The 27,507-nt window shown below is 37.3% G+C and overlaps 1 protein-coding gene across 3 annotated transcripts in view; it reads right to left on the reverse strand.

The window, feature by feature from the left end:
* Nucleotides 1–2,516: 2,516 nt before the first annotated feature.
* Nucleotides 2,517–27,507, reverse strand: part of DCLK1 (doublecortin like kinase 1) — a 236,306-nt gene continuing 211,315 nt past the window's right edge. For 2 of the 3 annotated variants that reach the window (XM_054271730.1, XM_054271732.1), the window contains 2 exons: nt 26,333–26,446; nt 2,517–12,049 (listed from right to left, as the gene is read on the reverse strand). In XM_054271730.1, the coding sequence (XP_054127705.1) occupies nt 11,885–12,049; nt 26,333–26,446 (279 nt within the window). In that variant the 3' untranslated portion in view covers nt 2,517–11,884. Of the gene's footprint in view, nt 12,050–20,657; nt 20,732–26,332; nt 26,447–27,507 lie in introns of all 3 variants that reach the window. The other variant, XM_054271731.1, reaches the window with a different exon arrangement.

Genomic DNA, 27,507 nt, shown 5'->3' on the forward strand with positions numbered 1-27,507 from the left:
TTGCTACAGACAAATTAGAAGAAACTACAGTAATTAATTGCTAATGGTGTTTTCTTAACGGCAATAAAAATATCACCCACAGTTCTCAAAAATTGAATGCAGAAAATCACCAAAGTTTTCTGTCACATACAGGTGAGGGTAGGATTGTGTTTTTGCCACCGATGCATAAAAAATTGTGGAATTTGGGGAAAAAGAAAAAAAAAATCAGAGTTTTCTTGTCCTTCCATCAATGGAAGGGATCACCACTGCAGGAATGTGATGGGACATCTCTGGTGTCAGTTCAACCCATCATTTCAGTAAAGTGCTGTGTCACAGCAGTGGGATTGTGGTCTACAGCACACTTTGTTGTGGCTCTCTCCTCCTGTGTTGTGGCTCCCAGTGCAGTGGGCACAGCTTGTCAGGCCACTGTGCTTTGCTTCCAGCTCTGTGGCTGCAAGGTCTGCAGGCAGAGAGGGCCTGTGGGGCTCTGCAGCCCTCAGCATTTAGGTGTGCATTAAGGAAAGACTTTGAAAGAATCTTTAGGAAAATGGATCTAGGCCAAAATATCTTCCTCAGTTGCAGCTTTGTTTAGTACTGCCTGATCAAAAATGAGATATTTTATATTCTTAAGGAAAAACTGGAAATTATGAATTCATTACTTAATCAGGTTAATGTAGTAAATTAAGAGGTAATTCTGAAGAAGTAATGTAACTCTCCAGTGGCATGTTAATTATGACTTTCATCTATTAAGAAAGGAGGATTATGGATGTGGGCAAGAATAAAAAGAGATATATTTTCAGGGTCAGTGAATTTATCTTTTCAGGCATCTAACAGAAAAGAATAAATTGATTTCCCTCAATGTAGGTAATTTGAGAAGTCTTGGATCAGATATGACAGTTTTTTACTATTTGGTAAAATTAAACTTGCTATATTTCAAACTTCCTTACCTGCTCAAACAAATATATGCAAATTCATGACTTTGTTCAAAAATATGCAACCTCTGATACGAGACATCCGTCCCAGTGCTAGAAGTTCAATTTTGTCATTGTAATGTCATTTATTCATTCCTTACCATGGATTTTGTTTCTCCTACCTAGAGCTGACATAAAAGGGTTACAATCTGGGGAGTATTCTGAAACATTTTGGTATGTATACACGGTAATTGCACGTAAAATAGCAATACCAAACTCCATGTTACATGAAGGGAAATAAAGAATGAATTACTGATTTCCATTCAGATGATTTCTCTGCCTGGAGTGCAATCTGTCTGCAGTACAGTAGGGGCAGCTGGACACAATTGAGCCTATCTTCCTTATCTACCTATTGCCCAAAGGAGAACCATGATAAGACTTGGATAGTTCTTTGATGTAATGCTACTAATCTCTTTCCCCCCTTACCCTGATTTCCAAAGTCCAATTTCCCTGAACATAACTGAAACAAGTAACAGGAGGAAAGTTGGAGTTTTGAACATGTTTCCTGCTTAGAAAAATGAAAGCAAAAGCCCAACCCCAAATCCAACTGTTTTCCAGGGAAGTACTGGTTATGACTATATACTGCTGATTTGCAAGCTGCCCACAGGGTTTCCATTTGCTTCCCGATGTCTGCTGCCCCATTTGCTGCCTGGCAGCTGCTCACAGCCAGTACACAGGCAACAAACCAGCACCAATAGCTGCACTCTTTAGTCCCTTTGCAGAAACATGTCTTTTAAGATTATCTTGGATTCAAGTATCTTTCAAAAAGGGGATTTCACTGGCCCTCATTCAGCAAATGGTAAATGGTACTTCAGGCGTCAGCAGAAGCTGCTGCTGACTGTGCGGGGCAGAGGAGCCTCCTGACTGCTGCTATTTTCTGGCAGGGACCAGCAGTGCAAATGCTGGCACACAGCAGGCCGGAGTTTAGATTTCTACCTACACCATAAGTGGAAAACATGGCCCAGCCAGGGCAGCTTTGGGGCAGAGCAAGAAGCTACAACCAGGGTGGCATTTAGGCTTGGGGTTTTCAGCTACTGCCTTTTCCCACATTGAAGGCTAAATGGCAACAAATCATAAAGCTGAATGTCATTTACCACCTGGGGACAAGTGACTGCAAGATAGTCTGTGCATGCCTTCCTTTATTGTCCTGTAGAAAGCACTGCAAAAGCCTAAAGCATGGATGCAATTTGAAGGCAACACACAATGCCTCCTCTCCACTTACTTCCCTTTCCACTGAGTGTATGCAACATTTAAATAAACTGTGCTCCAACTTCCTCCAAGTCTTTCTTCTTTTGTAACTGTAGTATTTTTTCACAAAATACTTTTTTCACCCCACTCTTTCAGTTTATTCAAAACAAAAAAAATTCTTTGGAAGTCCAAATATAAAGAACAACAGTGTAGAACTTAATCCCTAAAGACAAAATGCACAATTTTCAGCCTTTACTCCTTACTGTCATTTACTATTTAAGCCACCACTGCTGTTGAAAGCACTTCCATCTTCCCACTTCCATCTTTATACCCTGTTTCCTTGCATGCTGGTGCATGGGAACAATGAACAGAACAGAATTAATGCAGGGCAAAGCTTTTTTATTCCCCTGGAGCAGTTTCCCTGCTCTGTTTTACACACAGATGTACAATATTTGCATCACACAAGAGAAGTGAAGTGCAGGAAAGGAGAAAGAAACAAGTGGCCTGGACAGGCTGGAGGTGTGTGGACAGGAGCAGGGAGGGAAAGGGTTGACAGTGAAGGCTCATGAAGGATTATTATGTTCACAAATCATTAGCCTTCATTTTGGCATGCCAAAATCTTGTGCTGCCAATAAAATGGAGGACAAACTCTTTGGGATGACAAAATCCAAAAGGGAAAGTACCACATGCCTATAACCCAGTTGTCAAATAATAATCCCTGTGGGGGAAAAAAAAAAAATAATCAATATTCTAGACAGACAGACAGACAGACATCTAACAGACTCTTTAGTTCTGCAGCTATGTCCTGCATCAAGAATCATTCCATGAACCAGTGGTTAAATTGCAACAATTAGCTTGTAAATGAAAGTAGGGTTAAATACATGCTTTTATCAAAAGATAAAATAGCACTTTTCCTGCCTTTCATCAAAAATAATCAGAGAGCCCTGGTGGGATCTTGTAATTTTTATTACTCATAATTTTTAAACATTATCAGCACACTTGCTGATAATGAAAGAAATACAAAATTAAAATTAAATCAATTATCAGAACAAATGAAAGAGTGCTATGCAATGCATTATTCTCTGGTCCTTTATTTCTTAATGCACCAGCTAATTCCTAAAATCCAGCCATTTACAATCAAACTTACAATCATTAGAGGGATTTAGCAGGCTTCCACTGTCAAATACCATTCACATTTCTCATGAGAGTTGGTATGTGTCGTGTTGAAGGGCACAGATACAAAGCCTGTCCATCCACAGCTGGGCAGTATTGGATTTCCATACCTCTATCTAAACTGACCTCCTGTGCTGTGATATTAACACATGAAGTGAAAATTTTCTGAATAGTTACATCCTTTTTTTATTATCACGTTCTTCCAGATTCACTGGGGCACAGAGGTTTATGTGGGAAAGCTAGGATGTGGCTGCATGACCAATTTTTAAAGGTTGTGCACAGCTTCTCAGGAATGCAGCTGGATGTAACTCCCTGGTGGCTTGCTTGTGATGACTGAATTGAAATATATTGTAATGCTTCTCTGCTCAAGAAATATGAACTCATTAGAAGCTGAGGGTAGAGCTGAAGTATTAAGTGATTTTTCCTTTTCTATTCTTTTATTACCTAATTAGAGCAAATATTTTATGTAAGAGTAAGCAGCAACTTAAAAACCTATCTCATAAATTAAGGTGATAACACCAGATGTAATTTCTATTCACACACATTTTGAAAAATTTGTCTTTCCTCCTTGTTTTTGCAGGAATATGTAGCATATAGAACTTATTTAATTAGTACCTTGAAAATTAAAGATTCCTTTATACCAATGAAATACATAGCATTGCCTGAGTTTTAAAAAAATCTTAAAATTTTTCTAAATTTAAATAACTTAGAAACTTGTTTGAAGGCCACCACTTCCTTAGATGGCTTTTTAGCAGGCATGAGAAAAGTGCTATTTAATTTCCCACTACAGTAATCATTTAACATTTTCTTTTCAGGTAGAATATAAAATCTTATTGCTAATTCCTCAATAAAATTAAAAAAAAAAAAGGTTATATTGGCTATATATTTAACCTTGGACCAATGTGAGCAATTTTTTTCCCCCTCCGACAAGACACTAAAGATCAGCACAAATGGCAAGTGATAAACTGGCCTATGGAAAATACTCAAGAATTACCCTCCTCCCTTTTTTTTTCACATCAACTCTCTGAAAATGCCTCTTCAGAACTGCTTGTTTTAGTATCAGTCAATCAATTTGATACCTCCCACCCCTTAACTGGCAATGGCAAAACTTGCCAAGATCTAGCATTACCTTAAATTCATCTCTCTATTACCATGAAGCAATGTCACAAAGATTACACCTTGTTAAGATTAACAATAAACATCAGATTATCAGAAGTTCATTTCTCAAGGGCTTATTTGCATTTTCCTACATGCTTGAATTTGCTGAAGAAAAAAAAAATCTATCACTCTCTTTTGTGAGATACAGCACTAGGAATTCCCTTGGACATTGTATTTACACTTTACAAATAATCCTCTCCTTCAATTTACCAATACCTCTCTTTCCAATTCTCAAACCCTCATCATATGATGGAACCCAGCTTCAATAGCTGTGGGCATTCTGTTTGAAAAGAAAACAAATTTATGGATGCTCATGTAAGACCTCGCTGGTCTTACGGGCAGGTTTGAAGCATTCCAGGCATCTAATGGAGATGCACAGGTTAAACAAAGCAATTACCTCTGAAGGGCAATGGTGGTGTTAGTAGAATAGTAATAGCAGCAACAGTTGTGGTAGTAATGTCAGCTCTTCCTGAGAGTAACTCTAGACAAGCAAGCTAAGCTTCTTTCATCACTGCTTTCTTTTCAAGACACCTAAAATTCTATGTGTATGAATCACTAGCATTCATCACTAGCATTCAAATCTGTTAGACACACAGAAATAAAGCTGTCTTCTGGCTTTTTGTGTCCAGAGTCTTCCTACATCAGGAAACACATATGAGGATGTATCAGAAACACCTCAAGAAGAAAGTTTTTCATGAACAGATCAAGTAGCACCTAAAAATCATTTGGAGTTTCTCAGTTCCAATGGTTCCATTGGAAAAACTCTCAAAAATCTGACTGACAAGTTGGCTGGAAACCATCTTCCAAATGTCAGTCTACCCCTGTCATGGCTAGTCACTACTGATGCGCTTTTTCTGGCTCTATCATTTGGTGCAAACAGTTATTTTTCCAACCTGATATTTATGCATGGCTTGACAAATGTGCAGCACTGTAGGTGGGTGCCAAGAAAACAGGTGCCAAGCTCCATCCAGTGTCCCCTTCCCACCTACTCAGGTAGGGAGAATACTTCTGGACATGACTGAGCTCTGTGGTTTATCACCCAAGTTGATCACTAAGAGAAAGATTAGGAAGACATCTCCATTACAGGTGGATCAATCCATGAATTCTTTATTTCACGGAGACTTTTGTCCCTTCCTCTGGCCCCTGTGGCAGAAAACTTCAGGCAACATGAAACCTCAGTATAGCAACTCAATTCTTACTGAAGCTGTTTGGCATGAGCTATCCGAGTATATACGCACACAAATACAAAATGCATAGACATCACTTTTTAAAAGCTGTCGTTTCCTAAAAGGTCCTAGTGAGGTAGAATTGCTATTAAAAACAATTAATTTGCAGCCATTTTTTAAACACCTAATTTCCCCACTAGCCTGTATGCAACACTACTTCAAACAGCTACAGACGGTCTCATTTAGTGAATATATGAGGAAAAGGTTTGCATTATGTTTGCTAAAAGGACTAGGATTTCAATTCCATCTGCTGCTGGGTGTGTTTGATTTGTGTATTAATTATGCCTGTTTGTAGCTGTAAATTTGCTCCAGATTAGTAGGTGATTGATTCCACGCATGGATTCACTACACTGCATGGGCTCCCTTGCACTTTTATAGTTTTCAAATAGTCCCATACTTATGCTTTTTAAATTGCTTTTGATACCTATCTCATTCAGTGTGAGCTTTCAACTCTGTATTATTCAGACAATTTTTTCCCCTTAAGAGAAAACATGTCCTTTTGATTCTTCTCTTCCCAGACCCCTTTAACTGGTGTATTGTCAGCTTTGTCCATGGTGCTACTATAAAACAAAAGAAAAAACTGCTTTGTTTCCCAGTCTTACAGGGAAATTCAACACATTCATATTTAGCATTTTCTACTTGGAATGACTTAAATTAATGGGTTTAGGAATTACATGAGCACTCAGCAGGGCGTATACATACCCATTACTGTGCAAACTTTAAATGATTGTCACGTCAAAATAAAACTCTTCCACATGTGGAACATTTTTGCTCTTGATCATTGAGTTTTCCTCCTGGTTTTCAAAATGCCCAAAAGTTCTGAGCTGTCACCTTTGTAGTTAAGACCTGTGAGACATGCTTGAGAACGTGACACATCTGAAATGAGCTGCATAAAAACCGCCTTTGTGTCCACAAATGTTTGTGTACACTTAGAAAATAAATGTTGAAGAGGTCAAGCTGATTTCCCTCATATTTTAGGAAAAGAACCGCTCTGAGCTGAAAAATTGTATGCCAAGTTTCTGCCTGAAGCAAATTTTTACAATCAAATTAAAAACCTTTGAGACTAAGAGTTTATAATGGAAATACTAACACAGAGTAAACCATGGCAGCACTAGCAGGCACTGCAATAATATTAGGAAAGCTCTCCCTGCCCACAATCTAAACTAAATAAAAAAGATGCCATTTTCCAACATATACCCCAGGCTAGCAAATAACAATGATTTAATGTACTTGCCCTGTGGTAATATAGTACCACTGCAAACCTCTGAGCCAATTTTTCTTTTCTTTTCTTTATTTTTTCTTTTCAAACATATATGCCCCATAGGGAGAGGATTGCAATTTAGCTCTTATTTGTGGATATATCGCTTTCATTTCAACAATTCTTGAAAGCCTTCCTGCTGTCACATGATACTGTGTGCAAGCACCCAACTGAATAAAGACCCACCAGGCTTTTTCAGGAGTTTATTCACAGGTTTGGCTTTGCTTATTGTAGTATGCACCACATTTAATTAGATGAGGGCTACTGTAAAGCAATAACATTGTCAATGACTCGAATCTCACTTTCCCCTCTAACAGTCTGAAGCAAATTAATGTATTGGTTGTTCATTAACAAGTAAACAGTTTCTGCTACAATGTCAAGGAAAAAAGAATGTGTTCATTAATATGAACAATCTTCATCTACAAAGATGATTTACACAATGCATGTAATGAAATAGCTTTCCCCTAACTAGTACACTACCAAACTGAAAAGCTGATTCTTAGGACTTTCTTGAAATTACAATATTGTTTGTTTACCAATAAGAAAGACAGTCTCAGTCACCTATGCCACCATTGTAAGCTCTATAATAAGTACTTAAAAAAAGAGAGATTTCTGGAATCACTTGTGGAATTAATAAAATTGGTAACTACAGACTTACACTGCATCAATGATACATATTATTCCTGTGATAACGTGAGCTAAAAATAAGATTAATTTGGTTATAGAAATTCCTTAAACAACAACACTTAAATTATTTCAAACTTGAATTTTTTTCAAGAATTTTCTGAAAAAATCAGCAAACACTGGCTAAAAAAGCAAAGCAGTTTGGATACACCAATGTAATCAGCATGCCTAGTGCTTTTCTGTTAACCCTCTGAGTAGAACCATAGTATTCTGGATTTTTTGTACATTAATGCTGTGAAAATTATAACTCACCGAAATACTAATTTATATGTCATGACTTAATAAATCATATTCTAAATATGTTTGGGCTAGGCACCTCATCTCATGAGTGATTAATCCATCCTAGAATTTTAATTATCTGTTAGAGAAACCACCCTCTAGCACCTGTATGGGAAGATTAGATTACTGCCCTATATTAGATGCTCAACGCTTAGACAGATATATCTGGATGAGACAATTCCCAGCTCACTCCCTTTTAGCAAATCCTGTGCTAGCCCGTACTACATTTTCATTTTCACATCAAAGTTTGCTCACTGCATGTAAGCTCACTAGAATATCCCACTTAGGTTAGAGTCCACGTTATCCCTGCTTATATTTAATTGAGAGGACTTGAGCTGGAAGTGACCCTGTTCTACTTTCCTGCTAATTCTAAGATCAGGCTGTCAGGCATCTCCAGAGAGCAAACATTAGATGACCTGAGTCACCCTTCGGAAGTGCTCGTCTCCATCTCCTCGGTGATAGATGGTGCCTACCCCAACTGCCATCCATCTCTGCTAACTAAAACAATTGTTGTCACATTTAGCAGCAATACCAGCCAATGATTCAAAAGGCAAACGAGGAAAGAAGTCAGAAGGACTGGTCTGTATTACAGTAAAATGACCACGGTATGCTCTCCCAGATTTTCACATTAGAAATAGTCTATTATGCTTGATTTCTTTTTTTCATTGGTGTTTGAAATATTTATAGGGCCACATATTCTGTCTTCACTTACCCCCAAGAATTATTCAGAGATTAGACTAAAAAATATGGCAGTCACTGCCAAACAAGCCTAAACCATTATAACTTCCATGAAACCATAAATATATATACATATATATGGATATATTAAAATATATATCTATGGGTATATGGATAGATTTAAAAACATCATTGTAAACACTTTTGAAACAGTTCAAATATTCAGATACCTTTCCTTGAAACCTAATATAGGATATCAGCAATTTGAAACCCAGTCTCTCACAAACCTAAAAATAACTTAAATATTTTTATATTTATGTTCATAAAACATGAACCAACAATCAGAAACATAAGATGTTGGGGATGAGTAGGATTTTCAGGATCTAAGATTATTTTTACACACATTTTAAGTAATACAAGATGGTCTAAGATGAAGGAGCCAAACATCTTATTTTAATGATAACCCTGTATTCCAAAGCAAAGAAAATGTGATTGGAAAATCCCAGATGGGTTTTTGAATAATATTTCTCGTGCATAAAGTGAAACGTAATTTTTTTCTTCTGACTTCCCTCTCTAATTAAGAAGAATGAACATTGGCCTTTGGTTTAAGACTGCCAAATTTCACAATAGTCAAGGAGCATGTGGTATTAATGGACACTTTTTTATTACCACATGTATGTCTTACATTTACATGGCTGAGCTGTATCTCTTCTAAAGGGAAGACTGTGATAAAATGTGGGAAGGTCAGTGCTGGTCAAATTTGTGCCAGATTCTGACCTACTGTAAATTAGGGTAGGTAAGTGGCAAGGAAGGCTTTATCTTGACTGAGGTTTTGATCCTATGGAAAAAAAATCCTTGTCCCATTCAAAAGTTATGAATGTACAACCATTAAGATGACAGTGGTTGCTCCCTATCTACTGAGCAACTTCTCTCCACAATGAGTTGAGGGTTGGATGGTTATAGTGAAGGATCTGACACACAGACACAACCCTTTCCCAAAACCTAAAATCTGAGAAGTTTTGTATGGTAGTTCCTTTGTCCCTTCGCCTCCTGTCCCAATGGAGTTCTCTTATTTGCTTCACTTGCTTTAAAATGTTGTTACTCAGGTTCCAGACAGAGCAACTCAGGCCTTACACAGGCCTTCTGTCCACAGACATGCATTCAGAGATCAGTCTCCTCATGGCTTAGATGACTTTCTAGTAAACTCATAATCTGAAATTGGTGTCTGATGTAAACTTCTACCAGCAGTTCCTTCTACAGTTGATGGAGTGAGACCAACAGGCTAATCAAAACATGAGTCCCACCTAAAATGTGTGCCCATGTCAGGTGAGATGAATCAAACCTGGAATTCTTATCTCTCTGTATTGCCCAGGAAGTCTGGAGAATTAGTTTCTACTAAATACCTCACTTCTAGACCATCAATATCAGGTAGATTAAAAAAAATAAAAAAGAAATATTTATACCACTTGTGTGAAGATCCACAAGATTAAATTCCTGTGTTTAAAGTCTTCAGAGCTTTCAATATATAATTTTTCACGTCTGAGGCAATGAAAGATGCACTCCGTAGCATGGAGAAACAGAATTCCAATGTTTCTTGAACTACAGTTCAACTGATACTTCCACCTAGAAGCGCAAAGAGCTTTACACTAGCCCCCACCAGCTGCAGGTCTACATTGGCTGCCACCACCGCTCATACGGACAGTTCCGTGAACAAACACCACTCAGAACGGGAGTGATACTGTGGGCAACTTGCCCTGCTCCTGAAAAATTTATTTATACTTCCCAGAAAGCTGAGAATACCTGCATGTCATTTTGGGTGGTATATTGATACTTCTGGCTGTGTAACAGGAAAGAAAAAGGAAGGAAGGAAGAATAAAGGTAAGATAAAGGGCAAGGTTGAGGAGGAGGGAGAGAAAGAAAGAGAAAGAGAGAGAGGAAACCACATGAATTTTAAAAAACACTGTGAGAAAACTTTAACTTTAGAGGAGAACACTTCAATTTTATATGAGCAATAAGAGAAACTATAAATTTCACAATGTTTTTTATTTTAGAACATGATTTTGAAAAGTTCTTTCTTTCATTCAAGTGAAATTCTGAGCCATCTTTTTTCTTTTTTTTCAAATTATCACATCTGAAGCAAAAGTCTATACACTGTAATATTTCTGTGGAAGCCAACTTTATGATAATGGTCAAATAAAAAGCTATAATGTTGTCTAGAGGTTTTAACAAACCAGTAATATATATATATACTCTGTGTAAATGCCCATTTTATTAAATATTACAAATAAAACTGGTGAATCATTTTTAGTTTCTCCATTCTAAAGACAAAACTTCTGCTAATTCTGTTTAGGCTTTACATATATATTAAATTACTTGTATTTTCCCCGATTTAGAAGTACTCTAGCTATTTAAAGGGCAATGCTCATCAGCGTTAATATTTCTAAATGGCTCTGCCAGAATAACCAGGTCATGCTCAGAGGATGCCTCTGCATTCCGGAATGTGATGCAAAGGAACCAGGAACTTCTCAACTAAATCATTACATACTATTACATGGCAGAACGTGTCCTCAAGCAATTTCCCAAAACTCGACATTATCATTAGCAGCAAACTATATGGAAGCAATCTTTTGTGGCCATCATCATGTCATCTTCTGTAAACTATGAGAATGACCTAAACTGAATTTCCCATTTAGCCCTGCATCATATCCTCCAATAACGGTCACTCCGTGTGGAAATACAATGCAGGTTTGGAATGAGCTGCTGCAGAAGATACCATTTGTTTAATTTTATTTTCATTTTTAAGCCTATATTTATAATTCCTAAGCAATAATACAATTGATATATTTTTGGCCAGAAACAGGCAAGGAACTCCAGGATACTATAAAAGATATGTGCGTATAAAAGCAAAAAAGCCAGAATAAAACCCTAATACGGGTTGTCAAGATTTAAGGTGATCATTTACTCAGAGGGTTAACATGTGCTAAAATTACATACTGCAGTTCCTAGCTCCACTGATGAAAACATTCACTGCTTCTATCCTTAAATAAAAAAGCAAAATAGCCTTAACCCTTTGAGGATCTTATTAGCAGCAAGTTGCAATCTAAACAGAGAACAAGTATTTCAATCAATTAGGAAATTATTCTTACAAAGATTCTGTGAGCACCCTTTTGCGTTCCACCATCCCAGCTTTTATTTGCTGGGTAGATCAGCTGTATTCACTCCACACAGGCCTGAAGTAGTTTCAGGGTCTCAAAGGGTTAAAGCCAAGGCTTTTGAGAAAAAGTGTTTTATTAAAAGGGTGAGTTAGGTGAGCGAACAGTCTCGGAGGAGCTTGGTGAATAGTCTTCCGATTCGGAGTTGAGTTCGGGTGGAGCTTGCTGAGCCTTATAACGTCCCCTCACATCCTGGTTGCGTCTTCGTCGGAAAACCTGCCTCTCCTTATCAAGAGCGGTGGTCTGGCAGGGGCATAAAATAAGAATAAATGAAATTAGGCTGTGTGTGAAATGCAAAGATAATGAAAACCATGAGGTTTTATGTGGCCTGCAAATACCAGGGATAATAAATGTTCAGACCAAATTAAGCCTGCTCTGTCTCAGTCAGGTCTGAAAGGTTGAGCCCACAACACAGCTAAACACTTTAAAAAGTGCATTTCCCAGACCTTAAGAGGTAGCGTGACATCATCAAGCAGATACAATGCCATATATATGGATGCCATATGTTCTACTTCTGGATGTTATTAATTTCATCCTTTAACAGGATCAAATTTCAAGCCAAATACCAAGTGACCTTCCCCCCATCCTTCTCAAAGTATAAATCTGTTTCTACAGGCAAGGCAGAGATGTACACTTGTCTTTGATTTGACCTAATGAAGGCTGATACACACTCACCCGTGTTCAAGTCAGTGCAACCAGCTAACAAAGATGGATTGTGATGAAGTTGTCAGACAAGAGAGAAAAACAAACACCGAAGGGAGCTAGCCCAGCTCCTTGACACATCATGCCGCTCAATGGATGTTCTTAGGGAGAACGCTGAAGAGCTCTGACGGAAAGACCTGTTCAGCCTGACCACATTGTCTCTTCCTGTTAACCAAGGTCTACTGAACTCAATACTCTGCTAATTTTATCCATGTTTAGCTAAGGTATCCAGGAATGGGAAAGAGCAATATTTACTTGATGGGCATTAATTTTTGATCATTCTGCCATTATTGAGAAAGCAATTCTTAATAAGATGGCTGTAACTCCCAGCCACATTCTTTCTTCTGCTTTTCTGGCACATTTAAGAGGTGAAACTTCAACCCAAGTAAGGGTAGCCCTGGTCTGACTATCAGCTTCAAGCACAGTACTGGGTTTTGCTCTCTTCTTGATTATGAAATCTTAGACTGCAGTCCCTGAAATCACTCTATATTTATAAATTCAACAGGATGGCCTTGATTCAGCAAGAGCACTTTGACACATGGTTAGCTGCTTCTGAAGCAGGGCTGCCCCCTTAAATCCCAACCCATCACTGTTTTGGAAAAAGCAAAATGGGAAAAGGCAGGTGACCAGTAAAATGACTTACAAAATGCAACTAAGTATCTGATCATGGCACTGGAAAAAGATAACTTTGAGAACTAAATAGGTTTCACTCATAAGGCTTGAAAAATTTGTCCCTATAATGAAAAGGTCTATTTAAAGGAATGCAGCCAAAAGGTTATTCTGCTTCAAAGAATTTATTGTGTTCTCTTAAGATATGCATGACTGATTCCTCTAGAAAATTTACCAGTTACAGTGTGAGCCTCACAGGAGAACAGAGATGTATTTATAGCCAACATATTGTTGAGACTAAAATGAAAACTAAATCCGCAGAATAGCATTATAGCAATCCAGGCTTTCAAATAATGCAACCAGCATTCAATAATGATGTAACAGAGTCAGAAAGATGGACAGGAGTACAGAACTATTATAGCAAATGGATTTAGTTAGGCTATATTGCTGAATGATGTTTTTTTGTGTCTAGAAACCATATAGTGCTACTTTAAAAGGGTAAAGTGATCCATTTTGATAAGTTCATTCCTATATTTTAAATAATAATTGCTACAAAATCCAACACTTTGCATCTGCCATTTTCTTTGTTTACTGCTATCTTTTGGTTAAGAGCTCTAATTAGTATTTTCAATGCCTTCTATGTTTCTTAGCCTTGAACCAATTCAGTTTTTGATTATTTTTAATGTGAAACAGAAGAATACCTAGATCTTTTACACACAGTGAATATACTGCTTACAGTATGTAATTTTGTGTGAAAATTGAAAAGAATGGCATATATTACCACTCTATAAAATACAGATTTCCATTTAAAGAATATTTTTTTATGCTTACAGGAAATAAGCATTTATTTAAAGTTTAAACCACATCACATCATCCTGTGGTAACAGATACTCTCCCCTGAGAAATTTGAACATTTCTTGTTGAATACATAAAAATACTTGTATTAAATTGAGAATTTATTTTTAAAACTTACTATATGGGAATGGCAAATGTATATGCAAAACCTGAAGGTATTTAAATTTAGATAACTGACACATAAGGGAATGTATAAGAAAACTGGGGTTTTAGGATATTGCTTTTTATAAAGAACAAAGATAAGTAGGTACCAGAACATCTTTTCAAAGATGTCTGTAGAAATAAACCCTAAGATATTATATTTCTATGATTGTTGGGAAAGCTTTAGAGACTCTTCTTTAAATCTATTGTTTAAATATACATAAAAGCACTCCCTCAATAATAAAAGATATTAAGCAAAACCCCATGACGGTCTCACACCTAAACTAGCACCTTATGCTGCTGTAGTTTGTAGGGCCAAATATTTCTGGCTTCCTAACCCTTCAGAAACTTCCTGAGATATTTTGTTACTTTCTTTACATTTTTATCCAGTCTTTGCCCTGGATTTGATCTAATCAGTCTTTGTAAAGACATATTTCTAGAGTCTGGGGCATTATTGTGGTTATTCTCCTGGGCTGAGAGACATCCAGAGCCTTTCTCACCCGAAGAGTTTATTGAATAAAAAGTTACAAAGCCACAGAGAGTCAAAGAGGTCAGTATTTATATAGTGAGAACAAAAATACACAGGTCATATTCCAATGTTTGGTGTTTACCATGTCAAAACTATGAAATGGGGCACTTCTAGCCACAGAGTGCTCAGGCCCTGTAGCACTTGCAAGAAAAGGCTCATTTTGCCCTATGTTCCATTGGGCACATTGGACACTTCCAGTGTGTAATACACTGCTGATGATATTGTGTCTCTGCATTCTGCAAAAATGCTATTTTTCATTTAATGATGTCGCGGTTACTTTTTACCTTGAAAGAATTTCAAAATATGATAGATCCATCCTTTGGAATGCAGAGAAGATGGTAAGATAGATACACGAGAGTATTGACTGCATGTGTTTTGTAAAGGTGATTTTCACCTACTGTACTTCCTTGTGCACATGGACATGCTCCAAAAATCAGCTTTTTCATTATTATTGGTGTTTTTGTAACAAAGGCCTCGTATACTCATTGCCTTGGTTTAACAGATGTGCTCTTTCACCTGCTGCTCATCTGGGTGGTTCGCCGGTGCATGAACCAGTCCATTATGGATTTCCAGGGCATTTCTACTTCAAGGTACTCTTTCAATAAATAATAGGAGGATCTCAAGTGCACTTATGTTTCACAGGGCTGCAAATCCCAGATTTTTATTATCACATTTTGACATTTTATTTTTCCCAGCTCTAGGTTAGAGATTGAGAACTTTGAGCACTACATGAGAGTAATGGCATCAAAAATGTAAAGACAGCATTCTTATTTAAGATATGCAGCTGCCCTCCTGCAATCCATATGAGAAAATGTAGAGCTTCTCATCCAGCAGAAGGTAAGTGGATTGCTTCTAATAATTTGGTGGTGATGGGTCTGAAGTACTTCATTAAGAACTAATGTATTTTGCATCAACATTTAGTAATCCTGACACCCAGCACCAAATGGTTACCAAGCCATTCTTGGAAATGCATCTAATTTGTAGTAACAGAGCATTATTTTGAAATCATTGTTTCTGTCACTGACATATTAAGGTGCAGTTAGAATTTTTCCAGGATTTTTCCTTAAAGAGTGTCTTCATCCTGATTTCTAATACTTGAAGTTACAGGACTCATGAGCCATGCAAATCTATTTTTTATCTTGGAAAACACTACACTGTGTATTTATGAACAGATTTTCAAAAACTACAACCACTTTGATATATGTGGCGGATTTGCAATGGGAAGAGCCTTATTTTAGCTGTGGGCTGATATTTTCTGTCAGATCAGTAATTACTGGATTAAAGTAACTGAATTTTATGGAAGTGAGCAGTGACTGTTATTCTTTTCACTTGTCTTAATTTACTGCTGGCCACCAAATATAGATATATATTAGTTTCATTAATAAAAGAACATTAATGTGCATTTTGCCTCTTAGTCCATACATTATTCATACCAGCCAGGAGACTAAACTGGAGATGCAGCTGTTCACGCATTAATCCAAGAAACCCTTCCCTTTGCTTGTTTTTATTCTGCAGGAGCATATTGCAATTTGTTAGCAATATTTGTCAAGCTTTGTTTAGCGTGTGGAAGTAGATGAATCTACGTATTGAAACACTGGTATTTTTTCTTCCAGTACATTCTTTTATATCCATGGATTTATACACACATTTAAATGCTCACACCTAGATAAGTTTATCTTATTTCCTTACATTCCTGGCCAGTGACCTTTATACGTTGACAGGTTTCCTTGCTGTAAAAATGACCATTAAACATTGCTTGTGGCACAAGCCAGGCAGCCCTTCAGTCTCATCTTTTTTAAAATTTCTTTTCCATGGGTTTCTCAGGTTATATATATATATATATATATATATATAATATATACACTATATATATATTTTTATATATATATATATAAGTGTGATTGATTGATGAATCAAGACACTTTCTTGAGAGTACTTCAAATTTAGCAATGCACCTCAGTCCAGGAGCAAGACACTCATGGCATTTTTAGTCCCTCAGGCACAAGGTATAACCAAGTCAAGTTACACGGTGATTTGGAGACATGCAAATGACCACATCGAGGGGACAAATTAATCGAGTGGATTTGAACCCAGACCTCCAAATACAAAAGCCTGATGCTTTAGCACACCATGTAACTTCCGGCATGAAATTTAGCCAAAATGAAAGTAAAAAAGAAAGAAAACCAAATCAATTTGATATATGCTTTGTACTGTATTGGTGAGTGAACACAAAGACAAGTATTCTGTATACATAACTGTTGAATTCATATTGCTGTGTTTAAGTTTGTGTTTACTCTTTGACATCCCCCTTTTTAGAGACACGATTCCTCAGCTGGTTTCAATTACATGTGGAAGAGAGTTAGTGCCAAGTTGTTTGCATGAGTGAATTTTATTTATAGTTTGTAAATCAGTTGTGGGTTTTTTACTCGAAGATCAGGAGAAGATATTTTAAATTATTTTAGGTATCTGCCTGTATTTACCAATATTCAGTTTACAGAGGGTTTTATGTTATTAAAAATTGCACTTTACAGATAGCAAGCCTGATTCCCAGTTTCCTTGTCCCATCACCAAGATGTCTGGCTGCAACTTTTGACTTGAATGTGCGTTGTATCCACTTGGGACAGGTGTAAGTAACTCGACAGATGCAAAGTAATGTGAACTAGGAACCAAACACAGAGGATGGAATTATGGGTTTTCAAATGAGCTATTTAGATATATTTTTAACTGTGACAGTGAGAACTGTATTTTTAAATTTTTAAATACAGTGAGAACTGTATTTAATATTGACTAGATTGATAATTTTGTTAAGTATCCAATGTAACTCATCTCCTTCCTATTCTCATCACATAGACAGATCATTAATGACTTTTCCATACACTTCTTGGATTTTATTTTGCCCATTTTGCTTTTCTTGAGTGTCTTGGATATATAGAAAATAACACACCCTAATATTTTATACTAATATAATATATGTACTACTACACATACTGACATTTTCTACTAATTTTCTGTTGGATGCAACCACCCTGGTGCTCCTTTGCTTTTCTGAATCTGCCCAATCTTCAGGGTTTTAACTGTGACCTCCAAGACTTGTCCTCTATTGATGCTGCTTTGGCCTTTACTGCACTACTGATTGCAGGGCTGAAGTTCCAACAACATTTGGTGGATTGGTTTTAAAACGTATTAGTCTGGGGTCCAAATGATTTTTCTGATTTGGGCCCTGTGTTTTCCCAGATCCTCATATTCAAGGAACTGTGAAAGATTTTCCAGGCATTATACCTCATGCCAGCTACAACAGCTCCTGCTGTATGTAAAAAATCACATCACTTCTGCAGGTATTATCCCACTGAAAGGGAATAAAAGAAGATGCAGAATACACTCGGAAATTAGGATTTTGAAGGATTTTGAAAACAGAAGTCTTTTAGGCAGAGAAAGGACAAGGTTTTCTGGTTGTTGAAGGAGGAAATAGTGCCATTTTGAAACTATTTTAGAAGACTTCAAGAAAATAAAGATAAAAACTGAAAGAGGAGCGCAGAAGAAAAGAGTAGTTTAACGCTAACAAAGGGAGCATTACATTTTCCTTGAGACATGTCTTCATTTTTCTCTGTACTTGTGAATTCAGATTAATTTTCATGTGCCTGTGATAAATTATTTGTTTATAGACATGAATTGATGAACCTTTTCATATACTTTACATCTGCGCTACTAAAAACTAAACACTTACTATATCAAAATGGTTTTATTTAGATGAAAATGTTGGTCACGACAACAGCTGCATGTTTCTGGGAGATGAGAGAGGCCCAAACACACGGCAGTGCTTGGTCCACTGTACCCCCTCGCAGAGGATTTCCTAATTAAGCATCCCCGCCTAGGAGCCCTGATCTTCCAGTTTGCCTTTCCACACTAGGTGCATAGTTTAGAAAACCCTAATTATAAACATTGTTGTTACTGCCCCCAGCTGGAAAACAGAGCAGTTTATGTATGAATAAGAGAGATTATCGCCCATCTGCTCCAGCCCATTATTCAGGGATGTGTCATTTTGTATGCTGATGGCAGCCATTACTAGTGCTTTAGTCAAATGACCTTTTTTTTTTAATAGCTTTATTTATTTACCAAGTTGCAGACTTAGAGCCTTCCCCCCCTACCTCTCCAAAAATGCATATGGTTTGTTTCAAAACCTGGGCTATGCAGCTAAACTGAGTCAAGGCCAGTCTGAGATGTTCACTTTTCTCACGGTCTCCTGTTTCTGGTGATCTGCTCCCCCTGAAACGAGGGTTTTAAAAGATCCAAATATTTTGTATAGCAAATGGAAAGACTTTCATTGCTTGTTTTTTTTTTTTTTTTTTTAATATAAAATAAAAAATGCAAATCAGAGAAAGAGTGTAAACTGACCGTGGATAGCAATTAACCTCCAGGAAGATAAATAAAGCTCATGTGATCTTCCCCACCATTTTACAGACCAGGCATTAAATTTGCAACTCTTCATCAAAGTTCTGCTTGACAGAAAATTCCTCTAATACTATCAAACCCACAGTCATCTAAAGCTGGGCACTCAGGTCCCATTCCCCCCTTCTCCAAAACCAAGGAGTACAAAGAAGGAGGCCAAGTGACAAGACAGATCAGCAGGTTTTGCTCTGCCCTTGCAGGTCACAGTGGGTTTGTAGCCAACACTACAAGTGCAAGAGTGTGGAATTAGATGAATTACAGGTACTGCTGCACTCCAGCACTGAGAGTGAGAGTATTTCTCAATTTTTGCTAGCCAGCGTTCAACTCATGAATAGGATTGATTTTCTACTTTTTGCCTGAAAAATAGGCTTATTTTTGAGTTCGGGTTTGTTTAGTTTTTCTTTCCCCAGAACATCCATATCAGAAACTACTTAGCCCTCAGTGTGTGCTCAGGGAACCGTTAGGTTTTATGGAAAGCGTGCTGCAGCTCGATCCATGCACTTGGTGAAATGATCCAGGGTGGGAGTTTTACTTTAGTGGAAACACTTACAGTGACCATCTCTGCTGTTTTGCTAAGGTGGTTACTTTGCTGAGATTTTACAAACCCCTCACAGACAAGTTCTTAAAGGCAGCATTAGAAAACACAGGCCTCACAGTAAACTTATCAAATTTCTCCAGTTACCAAAATGCAAGTCTTGTGAGTAATAAGGAAAAAGACAGCAAGTAACCACTTGATGGGAACTCCAGTACTCTGGATTTATTGAGGAGGTGTGTGGGCCTCTCGTGGGCTATCAGACCTGGAAACCACCTTGCCCCCACTCCAGAATAAGCCCCTCCCACCCAGAGCCCCATTTTATCATACAGGTTAAGCCAGCTAACAACAACCCTGGCACAGTTACACAATGAAGATAAATATATTCAAGAGACTCATGCAATATTTAAAAAAAAATCAAACCAAAATAAATAGGTATCAGAAGGGTTTTAAAAAGAAAAAAGAAGGAATGCATTGTTAGAAACACAAGCTTACCAGCACATACAATGCATTGTATTTCAGTGAACTTGGGAGAGTTTCTATGCCCGCGTTATGCAAATGCATTGTTCAATCTAAGGTAAGGGTTGTGTTTAGTGGGTTTAAAATGACAGTATATAGCTCCACATCTTATATGGAAAAAGAGGAAAATATATGCTGAGAGCCTGTTGCTGCTCCGTGTGTTTTGAAACAGGAGCACAGGGGAAGCAGATGCCTTAACAAGCAGAAGGGAGGGGGAGGGTGCGTACTTCAGCATATCTGTAGATTTTCTATATACACTGTCCTTTTAACTACAGGGGAGATTGATACTGAGCATGTGCAATGAAGAGAAAGCTGGCAATGTGGGTGTGAGGGATGGGTGAAGAAAGGGAATGAGGGGGTGTGGCATCTCAATCAAGATTAAAACGAAACTGATAAAGCAGCATATGGACCGGATAACAAATCAAAAAGCATGTTTATCCACTGAAGGAACTGGTTAATGGAGACTGCCAGCACGTTGCCATGGAAACACTGACTGTTGGCGCTGCACCATCTCATACCTTATCCAATACATTCCTGGTTGTTGGTAGTAGTCCAAAGACCCTGATCTCTTGATGGTAAACCCGTGGTCCAGCTGAGCAGAGAGAAATGGGGCAACTCAGTGGATCGACATTAGGCTAGAGAATTCAGACTCCAGAGCAAGCTGTTCCTTATTTAGTGCATATTTACTCTTTTCACTCTCACTCTTATCTAACATCCTAAAGCTATGTACCACACAGGAAAAAGGAAAAAAAATAAAGAAATAAAAGAAAAAGATACTAATTCTAGATTTGGTCTTGCCAAATTAGAAGCCAATTTATTCAAACTAAAACGGGGTTTGCAAATCCATTAGTTAATGCATAATGCATTCATTTAAAAGTCTGAAATATCTCGTTACCTCCAAAGACAGTAGTGCCCTTTTAAGTTGCACATACCAGTAATAGAATATTATCTTTTGCAATTAAACTGAGAAGTTCAAAAATAATAATTTTTAAAAAATTAAATGCAGTGCAACCATCACAAGGAGCAGGCTAGACAGACTACACGAGTCTTAAATTAGACTGCTTCATAATCATGGAATGTGTAAAGATGAAAAGAATCAGGTTTTGATACCCCATCAATCATGGTAATTCATTTCTAAAAATGCGTTAACCTTGGAGAGTAGGACTACTCAGAGCCATGAATAACATTGTTTATCATTTCAACTTACACCTCATGCTCAAAAAGATAACAGTACAAAACTATTTGGTTTAAAATTGCACCAATTAAAGTCAAAATGAAAATGAACTTAACATTGTGTCCAGGAAATTGTGCTGGTGATTTTACTTAAGGACTGTGGATCTTTCAAGTTTAGTTTATCATCAGCAAAATCATGTGCATAGGAACAAACAAAGAAAATATGTTCTTTTCCCTAACCCTTCTGTGCTGCACTAACAGACAGTAGAAATATAATTTAGCTGAATTACACAAAATTTTGGGGAAAAAATCTTGACAGAGAAATTGTAACTGCGCGAAAACTGTTGCAATGATTTTCAAATTTTTGGTCTATGAAGGGAAAAGGCCATTTTGGGCTTCAATAAGAGTGTAGCATATATTTCCAATACTGATGACAGTTTCTAATTCTAAATTCAGAATAGCAGTTCAACACATTTCCAGGTACCAACCACTTAAAAGGGAGTTAGGAACTAACTGCAAATTTAACTTTTTCTTGATGACTCCTCTGCAAGTGTAGAATTTAATAATTTATTCTTTTTTGCTAAAACAATGCTTCTTTCATCTTATTTAGAATTATTTAAATCATGTTTCCTGTTTAAAACCATGGGAACCTTGTACCTAGAGTTAAATTTGTGTTGGCTTAACTACACTGGTCTGCTATTGCCATCTACTGGCTTCCTTGTATGCTGCACATAAAACACACAAAAGGGATGATTTCCTAAAAAGCAGATCAAAAATATTGCCCTAACATTGAATAGCCAAAAATCTATTCAGAAAAAATGGGGAAAGTCGCTCCCTAACAAGAGCTGAAACAATTTTGGTGGTGTGGAAATCCTGCCATGAGAAACCCAACTGTGGAAAATGACGCCAGGACAGCACAGACAATAGATGTAAAAAGATAGCCGAGACACAGGTTCAGCTTTAAAACTTTAAGCAAAACGTACAGGCTAGGCTTGGCTTCTCCTCCACACCAACCAAGAAATCCCAACACTAAAAATTCCACTTGGCATGGGTAATTTTCATTTTAAAATCGGCAGAATGCAGGGCAATGACCCACATGCTGCCTGCCCATTGCCAGGGTCCCCAACCCAGGACCCTGTGAGCAGAAGGGAGCTGCACCAACTTTCTAAGCAGCTTTTATCCTTTTCTGTTCTACTTGTTTACTCTGCATCTCCAGCTGGAGTTTACTCCCATTGCCAAGAGAAAGACCTCATACAACCTTAACAGCAGATTAGCATTAGTCTTTTTCTCTGTCCTAACAATGGCAAAAGTACAAGCACCAAAGTGATGACATACAGGCTAAGATTTAACACTTCAGACAAGGACATGCATTAAACGATGCTCGGTTCATACAAGGAATTACAGCACACCTTTGGACTGCAGAAGCATTCTTAGAAAGTGATTTGCACTCTTAGTCGCTCTAGCCACTGTCACTGAAGCCTAAAGGATACAGCCACAAGGGTACTGTTTTGTGGCCAAACCTAAATAAATGGAATTTACACCCTTGAAGAGCTGAAGAATAAAACCTACCCCAAAATTTTAAAAAGGCTAGTTAATGTAAACCTGCTTTTATGTTTTTACTGCAGTACCTTTTATAAACACCATCACAGAACTAAAAAATACTGCTCCTATTGAAAAGCTGTATGAGAAACATGATCCTGCAAATATTTTGGCACATGCTTAACAGTAATGTGGCCATTCTGACTCAGACTGAAGGGCACTAGCCCAAATGGTCTCCCACAGAGACCGGTAGTCAACGTCTGTGACAAGAGTTTAAGAACAGGACAAGTAAAGTGATATTTCTCCTACATAGTCTCTCTTCAGCAAGCAGTGTTTTTTTGGGACTTGCTAATTCTCTTGCTGTTTTAAAAGCTAGCTCTCCAATTAAAAATTTGCTGGCAAAGCTACGTTGGTTCAGGGGAATTTTTTCCCAACGGACATAGTTACTCTGGCAGAACTTTTAATGATGCATTATTGCATCAACAGAAAAGTCTCTTCACTTGTATAGCTAATTTTGTTAGAGAAATCATTCTACTACATCAGCAAATGAACTGCTTTGCTAGGCATGCACATGTTCATTAGGGTAGTTTGTCCAACCTGACGAATCCTTTCAAATTTGGACAAACTTGAAGTCTGGACACATGCACGAGAAGTAGGATGTCTCTGCCTTGGATAGACAGAGACAACTTTTACTGAGATTACCACATCAATAAAGCAGACATAAGTCTGAACCAAAGGAATTGAGGCAATTTGGACATTGCTGAAGGAAGCAGTAGCCACAGAAGTTGTAAAAACACATGTAGCTTCAAACTTCCTTTCAGTCAAGCTGACCAGAGACACAGCTTTAGGAACTTAATTTTCATATCATAGTTTTAATTGGTGCATATGATAAATATTCCTTGAGATCTTTGAGGTGTGTTACTTTTTACCACCAGAGAAAACAGGCATATAATATCACATCATACCAATGTGAGGACAAACTAAGAACTAAATACCACATATTAGCGAGCTCTGTACATAAACAGGGTTATAATACTCAAAATAATGATAATATTTATCTTTCATACTATTAAGCTGCAGAAATAGAAGCACATATTAACACATTTTCACAAACACAGACACAGATGTGTTATATAATATACAGACGGCAATTCTATATATTATATACACAAGTATTCTCTCAAAAAGTATGTAAACATACAGGCAGGCACAAACCCCCAGTATTTTTTAGCAAATATAGTTAGTGTATGTCTTTAGTGCCAAACAATATGTTACAGCCTCTATACATACTTCGAAAGTTCTAAATCTAGATCAGCCTTTGTTAATACAATTTAATTTTAGCTTATTTGAGATCTCACAATTAAAGGGAGATTCCTAAACATAAAACTCTGGTGACATGCATGTCAAATGTATATTAAATAGACTACCAAATGCAGAAACAACAATTAAAGACATTGTTGTTCTGCTTTTGGCTTTCTTTTACATATTCAATTATTTTTGTAGAAAACAAAACTAATTTATTAATAAAATGGAAATTATCTAGCATTCCGAAACATTACCAAAACACTAAAGAGGTCTGTATTTCCCTATCTCTTCTAAGTATTCTAAACATTTCTACTTTATAGGCTGAGTTGCAGGATCAGTTGTGTCAGAATATGAAGTTTGCCCACAGAGATGATTGCTAAAAATAATCTGTTAAATTTCCATACACTAAAAAACAAATAAAAGTCATTAAGAATATAATTAATCATACACATTTTTTCCTGATTTTTTGCAGTGTACAGATTCACTACAGTGCCTTTTTCATTATTCGGGTGTTAAACTGCTACAAACAATTCCTTGGCAAAGCAACTGGGGCAAATAAAAAAAAGGGAAGGGCAGGGAAATTAAAAACATAAAGGAGGCAAGGGATGGATGAGGACAGAGGCATCATTTCTTGCTTTTAAGCTTTGAAGTCATTAGCATGGAGGATCATAGCAGTAATTCTCATGGACAAGCGTGCTGGCAGTCCATTCAATAGGAACACAGTTTCAGCTAGTCTATAAAGAACATACCTGCAGTTCAGATGAGCAATGGGTATGTGATGTTTTAGTTGTGGGAGAGTTGCTGCAGTATTATTGCTTAAAAATGAAAATAAATAAATGCTGACTATGTTAGCTGATGACTGAAAAAATCTAGGAAAAGCATGAGGAACAACTTGCTGCCATGTTGAGGACATTCAGGGTAAGAAAGAGTAAAGAAAAAATATGAGAGAGGCACAGTTTGAAATTTTTAGTACTTATACCAAGTAACTTTGAGAGAGTATCCCTTTTGCTGCACAAGCACTTCACACCTGTGAGCCAGATTGCATGTGCTGAGCTGAATTTATTTCATGCTCATTTAACTCAACACTGGAGGGGCTGAGCTGAGAAACATGAAAGTGGAAACAGTACAACAAAGTGTACATGTGCAGTCACACCACCTGCAATTTATGGAAGCTGGGAATGAACATTGAGTAATCTGATATGGGAATGGTTACGTTTAACATGTCACATTTTTAGTGACTCTTTGGAGTGTTCACATTACTATGAGTAATAAAGGAAAGCTCACAAACACAAGCAGATGTATCAAAAATGTGAAGGATGTGCGTGTTACTATTCAATGGCATTAGTATAAATAATCCCTTCATATGCTGAATATATCCTATGTCCATGTATATGTAATACACATGTGCATCTGTGAGGAAAAAATACAATTGTATGTGATGTATGCTCCACTGAGGATGCCATTGAAATCTCAGTAAAGCTTGGTCAAAATTTTGGCCAAGCTTTGTTTCAGACACTCTGACATGTTCAAACCTGGAATGGCTCCACTGGAATTGCAATGTGACAGAAGGCAGCAAGAAGTTCCATTAAGTCTTTACCCCATTAAATACTTCTGCTGACAGGGAAGCAGGTTGTGTGTGGCACTACAATAACATACTGCTGCCCAGCTAAATCTGAAGTGACTAGACTCATGTTAACCATGAAGGCAGCAGTGAGGCATCACAGCTCTCTTTCATGTCTTCAGAGAGGAGAGGTTTAGGCTGCCATAGAGATTTTCAATTAAATTCTGAAGAAATTTCCATTTTAAAGTGCTGCTGTCCTCCTACAATCTCTGTGTGGCCTAAATCCATATAATGAGTCTGCTGCCAAGTAAAATGTCATGATCCCAGTTCAAATTGTTGAATTTATGTTGGAGTTAGGTCCACTGATCTTCTGGTAAAATGTGGAACTGTGTTCTGTGTGTACAGTTATACCTCCTAGGGCAGTTAAATAACAATGTGACTCACAAGGAGAACCAAAGGAGAAGTTGTGCAGGATACCAGTCTAACTATGCTGATATTAATTAAATGCTACATTTATCTAAATATTAACCCTCTCTGTTTTCTTTTGGTGTCATAAACACAAAACTGGCTGGTGGGCACATAAATCTGTTTCATCTGTGTATTTCAGATGCTTACTGCTATGACAGAAACTCCAGCTGCTGTGCTGTTCGGCTTAGGGCCTGTGTTGAAATGCTTCTTTATCTTCCCAGCTACTGAGAGCTGATGTTCGTTCTCTGGAAGGCCATCATCCTGCAGACAAATAAAGCAAAATAAAACTTCAGAGAGGAAAGACAAAAAAAAAAGAGGAACTGTGAGGTGATTCTGACAGATCAATACAGAAAAGGTTACAAAATGTTTGTATTAAAATATGGGTCAATCATTGTCGCCATCAATACATTTAAGGTACTTACAAGATGAACGCATTATGGCACCAAGCAGTCTCTCTCTTCTTCTTTACCCAATACTTTCTTCTCAAACTTTAGGTAATGTTAATTAATAATAATTGTTAAAAAATTCATTTTCCTTAACATTTCTTACAATTTTCTTTCATTAATTACCACTACCCAGTTATTTTTATGCCCATTGATATTTCAAAACCTGAGGACTTCAGATGTGTTTAAGATTCTGTTTACTCATCACATACATTTAATGATAATAACCTCAAAAGTAAAAAGTCTCCAAGATATTACAAAAACAAGAGGTTGGGCTGGGTCATTCCTCCTTCCAGCTGAGTCTTCTCACTTTGGAGAGCAAACCTGGATACCTGCACCTAGGGAGACTGGCATCCTCCATACTGAGCAGAAACCCTGACAGAAAGAATGGAGTTTGTGGTTTTGCACAAGTCCGCACACTGAATTCAAGCCCAGGAAAAGAAGAGGGTTTTTTAGAAATTGTAGCAAAGATCTTTATGCCTTAAAAACGTGCAAAAAGCCACTACTAAGTGAGACCCTCACTAGCAGCAGGATTTCAGGCAACAAATACGCAGAACACATGGAATAGGAAACAAAATATACAACAGGCAAAATATACAGAGCCATGTGCCATAGTCATCCCTGACTGGTGCTGCATGGTATGTATAGGAATAAACAAATGAAATAATTCTTAAACTCTGCTTAGGCAAAATCCTAGCAGAATAAAGGAAAACAGGAAAATATCAGAATAGTGAGAGATGACAGACACTTTTTTCTTTTATTTTTCAGCCATTATGAGTGCCCTTAAAGAGTTACAGAGCTGCTGCAGTAAATCATGAGTTCAGTGAGTGTATGGGAATTTTAGGGAGGTTGGTAGGGTTTGTTATTTATTTAGCTTGG

Source organism: Melozone crissalis, unplaced genomic scaffold (assembly GCF_028551555.1).
Source record: "Melozone crissalis strain CALT ecotype California unplaced genomic scaffold, PUWL_Pcris_2 ptg000013l_1, whole genome shotgun sequence".
Lineage (NCBI taxonomy): Eukaryota > Metazoa > Chordata > Aves > Passeriformes > Passerellidae > Melozone > Melozone crissalis.